Here is a 17946-nt window from a genome sequence, read left to right on the forward strand (position 1 = left end):
AGGGAAAAAAATTGAGCTAGAGGAATCAGGCTTCCAGACTTCAGTCTATACTACAAAGCTACAGTCATCAAGGCAGTATGGTACTGGCACAAAAACAGATATATAGATCAATGGAACAGGATAGAAAGCCCAGAGATAAACCCACACACATATATTCACCTTATCTTTGATAAAGGAGGCAAGAATATACAGTGGAGCAAAGACAGCTTCTTCAATTAGTGGTGCTGGCAAAACTGGACAGTTACATGGAAAAGAACGAAATTAGAACACTTCCTAACACCATATACAAAAACAAACTCAAAATGGATTAAAGACCTAAATGTAAGGCCACACACTACCAAACTCTTAGAGGAAAACATAAGAAGAACACTCTTTGACATAAATCACAGCAAGATCCTTTTTGAATCACTTCCTAGAGAAATGGAAATAAAAACAAAAATAAACAAATAGGACCTAATGAAACTTAAAAGCTTTTGCACAGCAAAGGAAACCATAAACAAGACCAAAAGACAACCCTCAGAATGGGAGAAAATATTTGCAAATGAAGAAACTGACAGAGTTTTAATCTCCAAAATATACAAGCAGCTCATGCAGCTCAATATCAGAAAAACAAACAATCCGATCTAAAAATGGGCAGAGGATCTAAACTGACATTTCTCCAAAGAAGATAAACAGATTGCCAACAAACAAATAAAAGGATGCTCAACATCACTAATCATTAGAGAAATTCAAATCAAAACTACAATGAGGGGGCTTCCCTGGTGGCACAGTGGTTGAGAGTCTGCCTGCTGATGCAGGGGATATGGGTTCATGCCCCGGTCCGGGAAGATCCCACATGCCACGGAGCAGCTAGGCCCGTGAGCTATGGCCGCTGAGCCTGCGCGTCCGGAGCCTGTGCTCTGCAACGGGATAGGCCACAACAGTGAGAGGCCCGCGTACCACAAAAAAAAAAAAAAAACTACAATGAGGTGTCACCTCACACCGGTCAGAATGGCCATCATCAAAAAATCTACAAACAATAAATGCTGGAGAGGGTGTGGAGAAAGGGAAGCCTCTTGCACTGTTGGTGGGAATGTAAATGGATACAGACACTATGGAGAACAGTATGGAAACTCCTTAAAAAACTAAAAATCAAACGACCATATGACCCAGCAATCCCAGTACTGGGCATATACCCTGAGAAAACCATAATTCAAAAAGAGTCACGTACCAGAATGTTCATTGCAGCACTATTTACAATAGCCAGGACATGGAAGCAACCTAAGTGAATATCGACAGATGAATGGATAAAGAAGATGTGGCACATATATACAATTGGATATTAGCCATAAAAAGAAACAAAATTGAGGTATTTTTCATGAGGTGCATGGACCTAGAGTCTGTCATACAGAGACAAGTGAGAAAGGGAAAAACAAATACCATATGCTATCACATATATATGGAATCTAAAAAAAAAAAATTCTGATGAACCTAGTGGCAGGACAGGAAGAAAGACGTTGCTGTAGAGAATGGACTTGAGAACACAGGGAGGGGGAATGATAAGCTGGGAGGAAGTGAGAGAGTAGCACTGACATATATACACTACCTAATGTAAAATAGCTAGCTAGTGGAAACAGCTGCATCACATGGGGAGATCAGTCGGTGCTTTTTGACCACATAGAGGGGATGGATAGGGAGGGTGGGATGGAGATGCAAGACAGAGGGGATATGGGGTATATGTATACATATGGCTGATTCACTTTGTTATACAACAGATACTAACACAACATTGTAAAGCAATTATACTCCAATAAATATGTTAGAAAAATAATAAAGTAACAGAGTTAAGCAATAGAAGAAGTAAAAGGATTTTATAATTACTCCAAAAATTAGAAAGGGAGGGAAAGAGAGGTGTGAACAATGCTGTCTTGTATTCATAGCATGAAGAAGTAATTTCTAAATTGGATAAATGAAGAAATAGCAATACAAGTATATTTTTAAATAGGAAAATAACCACTAAAGAATACAAATAAAACTGGTTAAAAATAGATGCCTCTGAGAAATGCAAAACAAAACTACAATTTGGTACCACCTCACCCTGGTTAGAATGGCCATAATTAAAAAGTCTACAAATAACAACTGCTGGAGAGGCTGTAGAGAAAAGGGAACCCTCCTACACTGTTGGTGGGAATGTAAATTCGTGTAGCCACTATGGTGAATGGTATGGAGGGTTCTCAAAAAACTAAAAATATAGTTGCCATTTTAGCCAGCAATCCCACTCCTGGGCATATATCTGGACAAAACTATAATTTGAAAAGATACATGCACTCCTAAGTTCATAGCAGCACTATTTATAATAGCCAAGACATGGAAATAACCTAATTGTCCACCAACAGATGAAGAGATAAAGAAGATGCAGTACACACAAACACACACACACACACACACACACAGACACTGGAGTATTATTTGGCCATAAAAAATAATGAAATAATGCCATTTGCAACAACATGGATGTACCTGGAGGTTATTATACTAATTGAAGTAAGTGAGACAGAGAAAGACAAATACCATATGATATCACTTTATATGTGGAAACTTAAAATAAGATACAAATGAACTTATATACAAAACAGAAATAGACTCAAAGACATAGAGAACAGACTTATAGTTGCCAAGGGGGTAGGGGTAGTTGGGGAGAACTGGATTGGGAGTTTGGGACTAGCAGATGCAAACTATTATATATAGAATGGATAAACAACAAGACCCTATTGTATAGCACTGGGAACTATAAAACACTGTTACAAACCATAATTGAAAAGAAAAAAAAGATGCCTGTGAGAAGGAGTTAAAGAGTGGAGATTTCTGAGTTTCTTTACAGATCCTATCATACTATGGACTAAGAATGCCACCTGCCATATCAGCAAACAAAGGCTGTTGCAGCTGTCAAGCCATCAGCCACTACAGCCGACCCCAAAGTTGAGCCCTGAAGGAACTCAGGATGGAAACAGGCAGGATGCCTGCCATTAAGCCATCAGCCATCAGCCACTGCATCCACCAGCAACTGTGTACCTTGAGGGGTTTCAGGATGGAGAAAAACAGGATACTGGCCCTAGATAGTTAAGATGCATGTCAAAGGAATGATTTCAATGAGCCCAGGCTCTTGCATCTTCCCATACACAAAAAATTCATGTGCTAAATTCATTAACTTGAGATGTCTAGTTTTCTTTAATTAACAGTAATCTGTTGATGTTCCAACCACCTGATTTTTGTTGCAAAAACCCCTATATATCTTGGCTCATCCCTCACCTCTTCACAGCAGTCCCTCGGAACTATCTGAGAGGTTGCCTCCCAGGCTTGAGTCCTTAGAAATTCCATCAAAAAAACATAATTCTCAACTTTTAGGTGGTGCATTTTTTCAGTCAACAATACTATTTCACTTTAAATTATATATGTGTGCACACTGTATATAATTTCCATCTTCAGAACGCAAAAACCAAACATTACATTTTCAAAAGCTAAGCACTGTAAAATAGTAGTCTGATAAAACTGTATATTACACATTAAAATTAGAAGAAAACAAATGCCCACCTAATTGCATAAATACCCAAACTACCACACAGAAGTTGAAAGACAAATCGTATTTAACTGGAAAAGTGAGATCTATCAAGTTTTAGCATAAAGAAGTGGTTTACTAACTTTTTAACTAATATTGTCCTGTTTAAAAGAAATATTACCCCCAAAAATCCCCTATATAAAACAGATCCAAAGAAAACTGCTGTGCCTGAAGTAGAGAATTAGGAGCCCCAATCAAAAGTTTCCCCCTGGGAAAAAACCTCCGATAGAGATGATACCTGTGACATTACCTGGCCATGATTCCATGCTAGGAAAATGAACCATCTGACAGCCACTTATAAGCTATTGTATAACAGAAGCTAGTGCCCAAGGTATCACAGATTGGCTAATCTTATGGGAACTGTTGTCTTTATGAAATGACTGAGTTACAAAATAGCCTTCTGAGATTCATATTATTGAAAGATCCTGTCTACTGGGGCCTAATCACCCAAGTTGAACTAACAACAGATGTGACTGGCCTGTAAATGAACTCTGCAAACAGGGCAACTTGCATAAGCCACCAAAACCATCCCTGAACAGCAGCTCAAAATCTGTCCATACAGGAGCAACAGGAGATTATCGAGTATCAAAAGTCACTCCCCATCATGCCTGCCCCATCACTTTTCCACAAATTACACATAAGACATTTATTATTTCAAGAGTTTGTAGCATCAGTGTAATTTGAAGAGGATAATCCCATCTGAACAACAGGATAAGTTTACTCAGAATGTGTCCCTTCTTACCTCCCAGAACTCTTATTCTACATCTTTTTTTTGTTTGTTTCTATGACAAAAAGACAACTACCACATCCTGCGGAGCCAGACAGAGATCTAAACACCTAGTGACATGAAATCTCTCCATATACCAGTAGTCATCTGGGAAACAGTCATTGCCCCTACCCCTCTCTTTCTGCCTCATTCATAAATTTCTTTTCTGAATTTTTAAAATCAGAGTAAATCCATCATCAATGGGATAATTTCATGAGGAATATTCTATTCTCCCTGTTTTGCGGGCAGTAATAACAATGATGAGGAGGAGGAGGAAGAGGACGACAGTGATGACCACAGGAAACACTTATTTAACACTTATTATTGCCAGGTGCTGTTCTAAGAACTTTATATATGTTAAATAATTTAATTAATTTTATATCTATGTATATATAATTTTCTTCAAATGCTGCCTCCGGTTCATTTTAGACCCAGAGAGCCTATGCAACGGCAGGAGCTCTCTACCAAAGGTAGCTACTTTGACTAGTTCAGTGCTATCAAATAGAAATAAAATGCAAAGCACATCTATAAATTTTAAAATTTCTAGTAGTCACATTAAAAAAGGAAACACAGGTGAAATTAACTTGTGGAGCTTAAGAATAGAACAGCCATCTTAGGCTGGGGAGGTCCTTTCAAGATAAGAAAATAGCACCCTCCCTGCAAGTGAAATTACCAGCAGTCAAAAGCAGTTGGCATTCCAGGAAAATTGAGATACAACACACGCAGCCCAAACAACCATATGGGTGGATCACTAACCTAAGGGTGACCAGAATGGAACATAAAAGAAGCCCAGTTTCTCTCCCCTGGGGCAGACCCCCTCTTGGTCTCATATGGTGCTCCCTTGCAGTGTACTCAAAAAATGTCACTTTCTACACTCGCTTCTAACTCAGAAAATACTTTTACCAACTGCATTGCCAGCCCCAACACTGCACTCTGTGGCAAACTTAATAATATATTTTATTTAACCCAATATTTTGAAAATAGTCTCATTTCAACATGTAATCAATATAAAATACTGAGGTATTTTGCATTTTTCATACTATGTTCAAAACCGAGTACATTCCAAACACAATACTATGAGATTAGAAATCAATTACAGGAAAAAAATAACTATAAAAAAACATATGGAGTCTAAAAAATATGATACTAAACAACCAATGGACCACTGAGGAACTGAAAGAGGAACTCAAAAAATACCTAGAGGCAAATGACAATGAAAACATGATGATCCAAAACCTATAAGACACAGCAAAAGCAGTTCTTAGAGGGAAGTTTACAGCAATAAAATCTTACCTCAGGAAAAAAGAAAAATCTCAAATAAACATCCTGCCCTTACAGTTAAAGCAACTGGAGAAAGAAGAACAAACAAAACCAAAAGTTATTAGAAGGAAATAAATCAAAGCTCAGAGCAGAAATAAATAAAATAGAGACAAAGACAACAATAGCAAGGATCAATGAAACTAAAATCTAGTTTGCTGAGAAGATAAAAAAAATTGGTAAACTTTTAGCCAGACTCATCAAGAAAAAAAGGGAGAGGACTAAAATCAATAAAAATAGAAATGAAAAAGGAGAAGTTACAACTGACACCACAAAAATTCAAGGATGTTAAAAGACAACTACAAGCAAATATATGCCAGTGAAATGGACAACTTAGAAAAAATGAACAAATTCTTAGAGAGGCACAACCTTCCAAGACTGAATCAAGAAGAAATAGAAAATATGAACAGATCAGTCACAAGTACTGAAATTGAAACTGTGATTTAAAAACTTCCAACAAACAAAAGTCCAGGACCAAATGGACTCTAGGCGAAGTCTATCAAACATTTAGAGAAGAGTTAACACCTATACTTCTGAAACTATTCCAAAAAAATAGCAGAGCAAGGAAGACTCCCAAGCTCATGCTACAAGGACACCATCACCCTGATACCAAAACCAGACAGAGATATCACATAAAAAGAATATTATGGGCCAGTATCACTGATGAACATAGATCCAAAAATCCTCACCAAAATACTAGCAAATCGAATCAACAACATTTTGAAAGGATCATATACCATGACCAAGCGGGACTTATCCCAGGGATGCAAGAATTCTTCAGTATATGCAAATCAATCAATGTGATATACTATATTAACAAATTAAAGAATAAAAACCATATGATCATGTTAATAGATACAGAAAAAGATGTTGACACACATCAACACCGATTTATGATAAAAACTCTCCAGAAAGTGGGCATAGAGGGAACCAACCTCAACATAATAAAGGCTATATATGACAAACCCACAGCAAACATTATTCTCAGTGGTGAAAACAAAGCATTTCCTCTAAAATCAGGATCAAGACAAGGGTCCCCACTTTCACCACTATTATTCAACATAGTTTTGGAAGCCCTAGCCATGGCAATCAGAGAAGAAAAGGAAATAAAAGGAATCCAAATTGACAAAGAAGAAGTAAAACTGTCACTGTTTGCAGATGGCATTATACTATATATAGAAAATCCTAAAGATTCCAACAGACAACTACTAAAGCTCATCAATGAATTTAGTAAAGCTGCAGGATACAAAATTAATACACAGAAATCTCTTGCAATCCTATACACTAACAAGGAAATATCAGAAAAATAAATTAAGGAAACAATCCCATTTACCATTGTAACAAAAATAATAAAATACCTAGGAATAAACCTAGTTTCTGCTCCATGGCCCGGGGGTTGGGGACCCCTGCTCTATGACATAAATCATCAAGATCTTTTGACCCACCTCATAGAATAATGAAATTAAAAACAAAAATAAACAAATGGGACCTAATTAAAATCGAAAGATTTTGCACAGAATAGGAAAACATGAACGAAACAAAAAGACAACCCACAGAATGGGAGAAAATATTTGCCAATGAAGCGTCTGAGAAGGGATTAATCTCCAAAATATACAAACAGCTCATGCAGCTCAATATCAAAAAAACAATAACACACATCAAAAAATGGGCCAGAGAACTAATTAGACATTTCTCCAAAGAAGACATACAGATGGCATATGAAAAATGCTCAACATCACTAATTATTAGAGAAATGCAAATAAAATCTACAGTGAGGTATCACCACACAATGGCCAGAATGGTCATCAAAAAATCTACTAACAATAAATGCTGGAGAGGGTGTGGAGAAAAGGGAACCCTCTTGCACTGTTGGCGGGGTTGTAAATTGGTACAGCCACTATGGTGAACATTAATGGAGGTTCCTTAAAAAACTAAAAATAGAATTACCATACGACCCAGCAATTCCACTCTGAGGCAAATCCACGGAGAAAACCATAATTCGAAAAGATGCATGCACTGTGATGTTCACTGCAGCACTATATACAATAGCCAGGACATGGAAGCAACCTAAATGTCCATTGACAGAGAAATGGATGAAGAAGATGTGGTACATTTATACTATGGAATATAACTCAGCTGTAAAAAAAAAACAAACACAAAATAATGCCATTTGCAGCAACATAGATGGACCCAGAGACTGTCATATTGAGTGAAGTAAGTCAGACAGAGAAGGACAAATACATGATATTTCTTATATGTGGAATTAAAAAAAATGGTACAAATTAACTTTTTTACAAAACAGAAATAGAATTACAGATGTAGAAAACAATCATAGGGTTATCACCGGTGAAAGAGGGAGAGGGACAAATTAGGAGATTGAGATTGACATATGCACACTAGTGTACATAAAATAGATAACTAATAAGGATGTACTGTATAGCACAGGAAACTCTACTCAATACTCTCTAATGAGCTATATGGGAAAAGAATCTAAAAAAGAGTGGATATATATATATATATGTATAACTGATTCATTTCACTATATAGCAGAAAGTAACACAGCATTGTAAATTATACTCCAATAAAATTTTATTTTTAAAAATCGACTGCATATTTTACATTTATGGCACACCAAATTCTGACTAGCTAATTTGTACATCTCAATAGATGCACATTTAGTTAAGTACCTTTAGAATCTCAAACAGAATATTAGATTATGAGTTATTTGTCCATTGTTCTTATTGTACATATGAGAAAACGGAGGCCCAGGGAGAAGTGCTATCTCTCATACACTGAAAGGAGACATAAACTTATAACCAGGAGAACTGAATTCATATACAAGCTCTGTCACTTCCTTGTTGAGTGACCTTAGACGCCACAGGTCACTGAACCTTAGTTTCCTCATCTCTAAACAAGGGATAATAACCTGTACTTTACAGGGTTGTCCGGGGCTTCAGATGAGAACATATATTTGTAAGGGTCTAACAAAGCACATACCAGTAAAATCACAGATCCAGCTAGCAGCAGTGTATCAGTCTGGGGCATCAGTCTAGGCCTAGTCAAGAGGTAGAAACCAGTATAAAGAATTACTGAACTATAAAATTATTAAACTAAAATAAACTAACCATAAGATATAAGGAAACTATATATGGTACCCTAAGGCTGAAGGAAGGTACTCAAAGAAGGACAAATGTGGAAGGGGTTCAGATCTCATTGGAAAAGGTATAATCGAAGTCACTGAACAGAAGAGAAGTTTGCTGTTTTGGCCTGGTAGTCCACAGTCACTAAGTAAGCAGGAGGCAAGTCCAGAGGGCGGGTGGGAAGCAGAGAATCAGCAACCAGTGAAGCAGATAGAGAGGATGGGAACACTCTAGGTTTCAGGAAAGTTTCACAGGGCCAGTAGGAACCTTCCAGAGCACAAGCAGACGGTAATGGGGGGTGGCAGAGGAAGCGGAGAGCAGCACCTCTGTTATAAACCTTCAGTCAGCAGGTAGGCTATGTGGGGGTCCTACAGAAGGAAGCTCGAGGATAGCATGAGTGGAAAAGCCTTCAGGGACAGACATATATTGAAAGACCTATAGAAAGGTTATCACCAGGCCAGGTGGAGGTTTCAAGGTCATTGAGGGACCCTGTATTGTGGGTGTATGGCTGGATCAGAGCCCCACTGGACATCTCACTCCCTCTCTACCAACCCACCTATGCAGCAGCTAGAAACTACAGGACAATCACTCCTCCTGCAATATCCCTCCAGCACCCTCTACTGAGAATGCTTAATATCTTTCTTATAGTAAAAGAGAGATGCTTAAAGGATTTCTGTCCATTTTAACAGAACAGGTATTGAAGATGGTTGGAGCTAAGAGGCCATAAATTGATAACATACAGGGGTAGACTGGAAGCTACAGTTTCTAGTACTTAGCTCAGTGCTTTTTCTACTACCTTAAATTTCACAACTGGGAGAATTCTAGACAGTTTCTTGAAAACTACTCTCACACTGAGCTGTTTACCTTCCTTATAGGTGTGCAGGATGGTCCCACTGTTAGAGAAGTAGGAAAAAAGACGAATAGGAAGAGGGATTGGCTCAAGATGGTGGAGTAGAAGGACAGGCGCTCACTCCCTCTTGGAAGAGCACCAGAATCACAACTAACTGCTGAACAATCATTGACAGGAAGACACTGGAACTCACCAAAAAAGATTCCCCACGTGCAAAAACAAAGGAGAAGCTGCAATGAGATGTTAGGAGGGGCAAAGTCACAAGAAAATCAAATCCCATAACCACTGGGTGGGTGACTCACAAACCGGAAAACAATTAAACCACAGAAGTCCACCCACTGGAGTGAAGGTTCTGAGCCCCACATCAGCCTTGCAAACCTGGGGGTCAGGCAACGGGAGGAGGAATTACCAGAGAATCAGACTTTGAAGGTTAGTGGGATTTGATTGCAGGACTTCAACAGAACTGGGGGAAACAGAGACTCAACTCTTGGAGGGCACACACAAAGTAGTGTGTGCATCAGGACCCAGAGGGAAGAAGCAGAAGACTGAACCAGAACAACCTGCTAGTGTTGTCGGTTCTCCTGCAGAGGCGGGGGATGGCTGCGGTTCACCACAGGGACAGGAAACTGGTAACAGGGGTTCTGGGGGTGCTCCTTGGTGTGAGCCCTCACCGAGTCAGCCAATGGCCCTACCAAGGAGCCTGTAGCCTCCAGTGCTGGGCTGTCTCAGGCCAAACAACCAACAGGGAGGGAACCCAGCCTCACCCATCAGCAGACAAGTAGATTAAAGTTTTACTGAGCTCTGCCCACCAGAGTAACACCCAGCTCTACCCACCACCAGTCCCTCCCATCAGGAAGCTGCACAAGCCTCTTAGATAGCCTCATCTACCAGAGGGAAGACAGCAGAGGCAAGAAGAACTACAATCCTGCAGCCTGTGGAACGAAAACAACATTCACAGAAAGATAGCCAAAATGAAAAGTCAAAAGGCTATGTACCAGATGAGGGAACATGATAAAATCCCAGAAAAACAACTAAATGAAGTGGAGATAGGCAACCTTCCAGAAAAAGAATGCAGAATAATGATAGTGAACATGATCCAGGACCTTGAAAATAGAATGGAGGCAAAGATCGAGAAGATGCAAGAAATGTTTAAAAAAGACCTAGAAGAAGTAAAGAACAAACAAACAGAGACGAACAATACAATAACTGAAAAGAAAAATAGACTAGAAAGAATCCATAGCAGAATAACAGAAGCAGAAGAATGGATAAGTGACCTGGAAGACAGAATGGTGGAATTCATGCCATGGAACAGAATAAAGAAAAAAGAATAAAAATAAATAAAGACAGCATAAGAGACCACTGGGACAACATTAAATGCACCAACATTTACATTATAGGGGTCCCAGAAGGAGAAGACAGGGAGAAAGGACGTGAGAAAATATTTGAAGAAATTATAATATAAAACTTCCCTAACATGGGAAAGGAAATAGCCACCCAAGTGCAGGAAACGTAGAGAGTCCCAGGCAGGAAAAACCCAAAGAGAAACACACCGAGAAACATAGTAATCAAATTGACAAAACTTGACAAAGAAAAATTACTGAAAGCAACAAGGGAAAAATGACAAATAATATACAAGGGAACTCCCATAAGGTTAATGGTTCATTTCTCAGCAGAAACTCTAAAAGCCAGAAGGGAATGGCATGACATATTTAAAGTGATGAAAGGGAAGAACCTACAGCTAAGATTGTTCTACCTGGCAAGGATCTCATTCAGATTCGAGAGAAAAATCAAAAGCTTTACAGACAAACAAAAGCTAAGAGAATTCAGCACCACCAAACCAGCTCTACAACAAATGCTACAGGAACTTCTCTAAGAGGGAAACACAAGAGAAGAAAAGGACCTACAAAAGCAAACCCAGAACAATTAACAAAAACGCGATAGGAACATACACATCGATAATTGCCTTAAATGTAAGTGGATTAAATGTGCCAACCAAAGGACACAGACTGGCTGAATGGATACAAAAACAAGACCTGTATATATGCTGTCTACAAGAGACCCACTTCAGACCTAGGGACCCATACAGACTGAAAGTGAGGGGATGGAAAAAGATTCTGTGCAAATGGATATCACAAGAAAGCTGGAATAGCAATAATCATACCAGATAAAAGAGACTTTAAAATAAAGAATGTTACAAAAGATAAGGAAGGACACTACATAATGATCAAGGGATCAATACAAGAAGAAGATATAACAATTATAAATATATATGCACCCAACGTAGGAGCACCTCAATACATAAGGCAAATGCTAACAGCTATGAAAGAGGAAATTGACAGTAACACAAGAATACTAGGGGACTTTTAACACCTCACTTACACCAATGGACAGATCATCCAGAAAGAAAATTAATAAGGAAACACAAGCTTTAAATTACAAAATAGACCAGATTATTTAATTGATACTTATAGGACATTCCATCTGAAAACAGCAGATTACACTTTCTTCTCAGGTGCACACAGAACATTATCCAGGATTGATCACATCTTGGGTCACTAATCAAGCCTCGGTAAATTTAAGAAAATTGAAATTGTATCAAGCATCTTTTCCGACCACAACTCTATGAGGTTAGAAATCAATCACAGGGGAAAAAAACATAAAAAACACAAACACATAGAGGCTAAACAATAGGTTACTAAATATCCAAGAGATCACTGAAGAAATCAAAATATACCTAGAGACAAAGGACAATGAAAACACGACGATCCAAAACCTACAGGATGCAGCAAAAGCAGTTCTAAGAGGGAAGTTGATAGCAAAAAAATCCTACCTCAAGAAAGAAAAAAAAATCTCAAATAATCTAACCTTACACCTAAATGAACTAGAGAAAGAAGAACAAACAAAATCCAATGTTAGTAGAAAGAAAGAAATCATAAAGATCACAGCAGAAACAAATGAAATAGAAACAAAGAAAACAAGAGCAAAGATCAATAAAACTAAAAGCTGTTTTTTTTCAGAAGGTAGACGAAATTGATAAACCTTTAGCCAGACTCATCAAGAAAAACAAGGAGAGGACTCAAATCAATAAAATTAGAAATGAATAAGTAGGAGTTACAACAAACACCACAGAAATACAAAGCATCATAAGAGACTACTACAAGCAAGTCTACTCCAATAAAATGGACAACCTGGAAGAAACAGAAAAATTCTTAGAAAGATATAACCTTCCAAGACTGAACCAGGAAGAAATAGAAAATATAAACAGACCAATCACAAGTAGTGAAACTGAAACTGTGATTAAAACTCTTCCAACAAACAAAAGTCCGGGACCAGATGGCTTCACAGGTGAATTATATCAAACATTTAGAGAAGAGCTAACACCCATCCTTCTCAAACTCTTCCAAAAAATTGCAGAGGAAGGAACACTCCCAAACTGATTCTACGAGGCCACCATCCCCCTAATACCAAAACCAGACAGAGATACAGCAAAAAAGAAAAAATTACAGACCAGTATCACTGATGAATATAGATGCAAAAATCCTCAACAAAACACTAGCAAACAGGGTCATACACCAATTTCAATTGAGATTTATCCCAGGGATGCAAGAATTCTTCAGTATACGCTAATCAATCAATGTGATACACCATAATAACAAATTGAAGCATAAAAAACATATGATAATCTCAATATATGCAGAAAAAGCTTTTGAAAACATTGAACACCCATTTATGATAAAAGCTCTCCAGAAAGTGGGCATAAAGGAAACCTTCCTCAACATAACAAAGGCCATATACGACAAACCCACAGCAAATATCATTCTCAACGGTGAAAAACTGAAGGCGTTTCCTCTAAGATCAGGAACAAGACAAGGATATCCACTCTTGCGACCATTATTCAACATAGTTTTGGAAGTCTTAGCCACAGCAGTCAGAGAAAAAAGATAAATAAAAGGAATCCAAATTGGAAAAGAAGTAAAACTGTCACTGGAGATGACATGACACTATACATACAGAATCCTAAAGATGCCACCAGAAAACTACTAGAGCTAATCAGTGCATTTGGTAAAGTTGCAGGATACAAAATTAATACACAGAAATCTCTTGCATTCCTATACACTAACAACAAAAGGTCAGAAAGAGACATTAAGGAAACAATCCCATTCACCATTGCAACAAAAAGAATAAAATACCTAGGAATAAACATACCTAAAGAGGTAAAAGACCTGCACTCAGAAAACTATACGATACTGATGAAAGAAATCAAAGATGACACAAACAGATGGAGAGAAATACCATGTTCTTGGATTGGAAGAATCAATATTGAGAAATGACTATACTACCCAAAGCAATCTCCAGATTCAATGCAATCCCTATCAAATTACCAATGGCATTTTTTTACAGAACTAGAACAAAAAATCTTAAAATTTATATGGAGACACAAAAGACCACGAATAGCCAAAGCAATCTTTAGGGAAAAAAACGGAGCTGGAGGTATCAGGCTCCCTGACTTCAGACTATACTACAAAGCTACAGTAATCAAGACAATATGGTACTGGCACAAACATAGAAATATAGATCAATGGAACAAGATAGAAAGCCCAGAGATAAACCCACAAACCTATGGTCAAATAATCTATGACAAAGGTGGCAAGTATATACAATGGAGAAAAGACAGTCTCTTCAATAAATGGTGCTGGGAAAATGGACAGCTACATGGAAAAGAATTAAGTTAGAACACTCCCTAACACCATACACAAAAATAAACTCAAAATGGATTAAAGACCTAAATATAAGACCGGACACTTTAAAACTCGTAGAGGAAAACATAGGAAGAACACTCTTGGACATAAATCACAGCAAGATCTTTTTTGACCCACCTCCTGGAGTAATGGAAATAAAAACAAATATAAACAAATAGGACCTAATGAAACTTAAAACCTTTTGCACAGCAATGGAAACTATAAACAAGGCAAAAAGACAACCTTCAGAATGGGAGATAATATTTGCAAACAAATCAACAAAGGATTAATCTCCAAAATATATAAACAGTTCACGCAGCTCAATAGTAAAGAAACATACAACCCAATCAAAAAATGGATATAAGATCTAAATAGACATTTGTCCAAAGAAAACATACAGATGGCCAAGAGGCACATGAAAAGCTGCTCAACGTCACTAATTATTAGAGAAATACAAATCAAAAGTACAATGAGGTATCACCTCACACCAGTTAGAATGGGCATCACCAGAAAATCTATAGACAACAAATGCTGGAGAAGGTGTGAAGAAAAGGGAACCCTCTTGCATTGTTGGTGGGAAAGTAAATTGATATAGCCCCTATGGAGAACAGTATGGAGGTTCCTTGAAAAACTAAAAATAGCATTACCATATGACCCAGCAATTCCACTACTGGGCATATACCCCAAGAAAACCATAATTCAAAAAGACACATGCACCCCAATGTTCATTGCAGCACTATTTACAATAGCCAGGTCATGGAAGCAACCTAAATGCCCATTGACAGATGAATGGATAAAGAAGTTTTGGTAAATATATACAATGGAATATTACTCAGCCACAAATAGGAACGAAATTGGGTCATTTGTAGAGACGTGGATGGAGCTAGAGTCATACAGAGTGAAGTAATTCAGAAGGAGAAAAACAAATATCGTACATTAACTCATATATATGGAATCTAGAGAAATGGTACAGATGAACCACATTGCAAGGCAGAAATAGAGACACAGATGTAGAGAACAAATGTATGGAAACCAAGGGGGGAATGTAGGGGGATGAATTGGGAGATTGGGATTGACATACATATACTAACATGTATGAAATAGCTAATAAGAACCTGCTGTATAAAAAAAAATTTTTTAAACGGTGCATTTTGAAAACAAAAATAGAAACATGCATGTGATCCATCAATATCACTTCAGGAATGTATCTTAAGGAGATGATTAGACAAGTTTCAAAATCTGTATGTAAAAGGATGTTCATTACAATTTTTTTATGATAGTAAAAAAAATCAGAAAAAACCTAAATGACCAACAATTGAGAAATGCATAAATGGGTTATGGCACAGCTAGTTAATGGAATATTATATTGTATGTAGCCACTTTAAAAAAAAAGACTAATAGAAATTTCACCTTTCTGAGGCTCAGTTTCTTCATTGGGATAGTGAATAATGTACATACTACCTCACAGGTTTACTGTAAGAATTAAGGAAGACTGAATATGTAAAATCCCCAGCCTAGGCATGGGACATAGGAATTACATAACAGAAAATTTTTTCCTTTCCCTTAGATGACATGAAGTCAACCACTGCAGCATATTCTTACTTTCATTTTTCCTATTCTCACCGGGAATGAAAGAAAACCAGATGTAAGGGTTTTCGCATCATCTGTCCTTCTTCATCCACTTAATCAGTGTTATGTTAACAACTGTCATGGCACTTAACAAGTAGCTAATTATTTTCATACCACACTTGTGGTTTTAAAGGCTCTTTTTTCCTTCAATTATACATTTTCCCAATTAAGTATTCAATGATGGACTGAGTGGAATCCAGAATTGCTGGCCTATCCAGAGAACTCACTTTGCTTGAATGCCAGTTACTCACATAATGCCATGTCAACCTGACTGATGATACCAGGCAATGGAAAGCACATCCACTAGTCTGCTCTTTCTTCTCATAACTTGCTACTTTCATAGCCTCATCCAAAATGCTTGTCAAAGTATTCCATATGATAACCACTGTGCAGTGTGTTCTTAGTCCTAAAAGGGCCAGATGCTTGGTCAAGAACCTACATTTAGTTCTGGTAGGCTGTCTTGGTCACATGTTACATACATATTGGAGCTTACAAGATAGGCCTACACCTAGTTGTAAAGAATAAACTTGACAATTATTCATACCCCTTCATGAGACACTGGGGAATCAGAGAGATCCATGGGAACTGACATTATCTGGTACAATGCTGCCCTGTCCAATACAGTAGCCACTAGCCACATGTGACTCATTGAGCATTTGAAATGCGACTAGCATGACTGAGAAACTGAGTTGTTAATTTTATTTTCTTTATATAGCTTGTGGCTACCATATTGGACAGCATAGATCTAGACTATAGTTTAATGGAAGAATGTGGGATTTGAAGCTAAATAGATTCCCAGGTTTAAATCTTGTCAACTGTTAATTACTAACTATATAGCTATAACTTTGATCATGTTCTTTATCTTGTTCAAACCTCAGTTGCATGATTTGTAAAATGTGGATAATACCAGAACCTCACAGGGTTGTTTTGATTAGAGAATGAACGTAAAACACCTAGCCCGGGGCTCATCACATGGTAAGTCACCTTTAAATAATAGCTATTTATCAAGCTCCCCATTTTCCATATGGAGAAACTGAAGCTCCAAAAGAAATGTCTTGTCCACAGTTATAGAGCTAGTTGGAAGCAGAGTCAGGAGCCAAATCCAGATTGTCTCACATTTTTTGATAATGAGTTTTCCTATAGAGACGAATCCTCCTCACCCCTGAAGAGTGAAGGGTGGTAGCCCAAACAACTACTCAACTGCTATAAAAAAATATCTTATACATGTAGAGAAAATGTACCTTTGTGAAGCCTATTTGTTCCTTCCGGAAATTTTCCAGGGGTTTGATCAGCAAATCACTAGCATTGTGTACCTAGAGAAAAAGAAAGAACACGCAAAATAACTTGTAGATTAGCAAGGTTCAAATTCAACATTCATTGTTACTAGGGTATTTCCTTGTAATACACCATCCTGCAAAACGTTAACTAGTTTGCTGGTTTGTTGAGTTTTGTTACTGTGTTTCCCATATTGGTCTTTTAAAATCAAATGCTTTGATGATTACCTTAAGTGAATACCATGGGAGATAGCACAGGGGAGCATTTTTCTCAAGGACAAGAGCCCTTCCTGTGGGGGAGAAGATGAGAGTGTGGGTTTTCCAGTCATAGAGACCAGGGTTCAAATTCCAGCTGTGCCACTTAAGGTAATTTGCCACTCCAAACCTTTGTTAAATAGGATCATCACAGCACCTATCTTGTAGACAAAGTACCTAGCACAGAGTAAACACTCATTGTGGAAACTGGGAAGGAGTCAGAGAAACCATCCGATTTCTTGAATTCTAAGATTCATATTTTAACATTTCTGAAATCACCATGCATCATAGTTTGTCAGTGTTTTCCCTTCTTAGCAGCACATAAAATAATGACTCATCTAACAATCAATGACATCTTGGATTTAATGAGGGAATTACTCC

At 37.7% G+C, this 17946-nt stretch overlaps 1 protein-coding gene across 1 annotated transcript in view; it reads right to left on the reverse strand.

The window, feature by feature from the left end:
• The window catches only part of OPHN1 (oligophrenin 1), a 606425-nt gene that overhangs the window by 337067 nt on the left and 251412 nt on the right, over positions 1 to 17946 (reverse strand). Inside the window, exon 5 of the mRNA XM_082681995.1 lies at positions 17278 to 17349. Within this exon, the coding sequence (XP_082538121.1) occupies positions 17278 to 17349 (72 nt within the window). The remainder of the gene's footprint in view (positions 1 to 17277; positions 17350 to 17946) is intronic.

The sequence above is a fragment of the Grampus griseus genome (assembly GCF_964374135.1).
Source record: "Grampus griseus genome assembly, chromosome: X".
In the NCBI taxonomy this organism is placed as follows: Eukaryota; Metazoa; Chordata; class Mammalia; order Artiodactyla; family Delphinidae; genus Grampus; species Grampus griseus.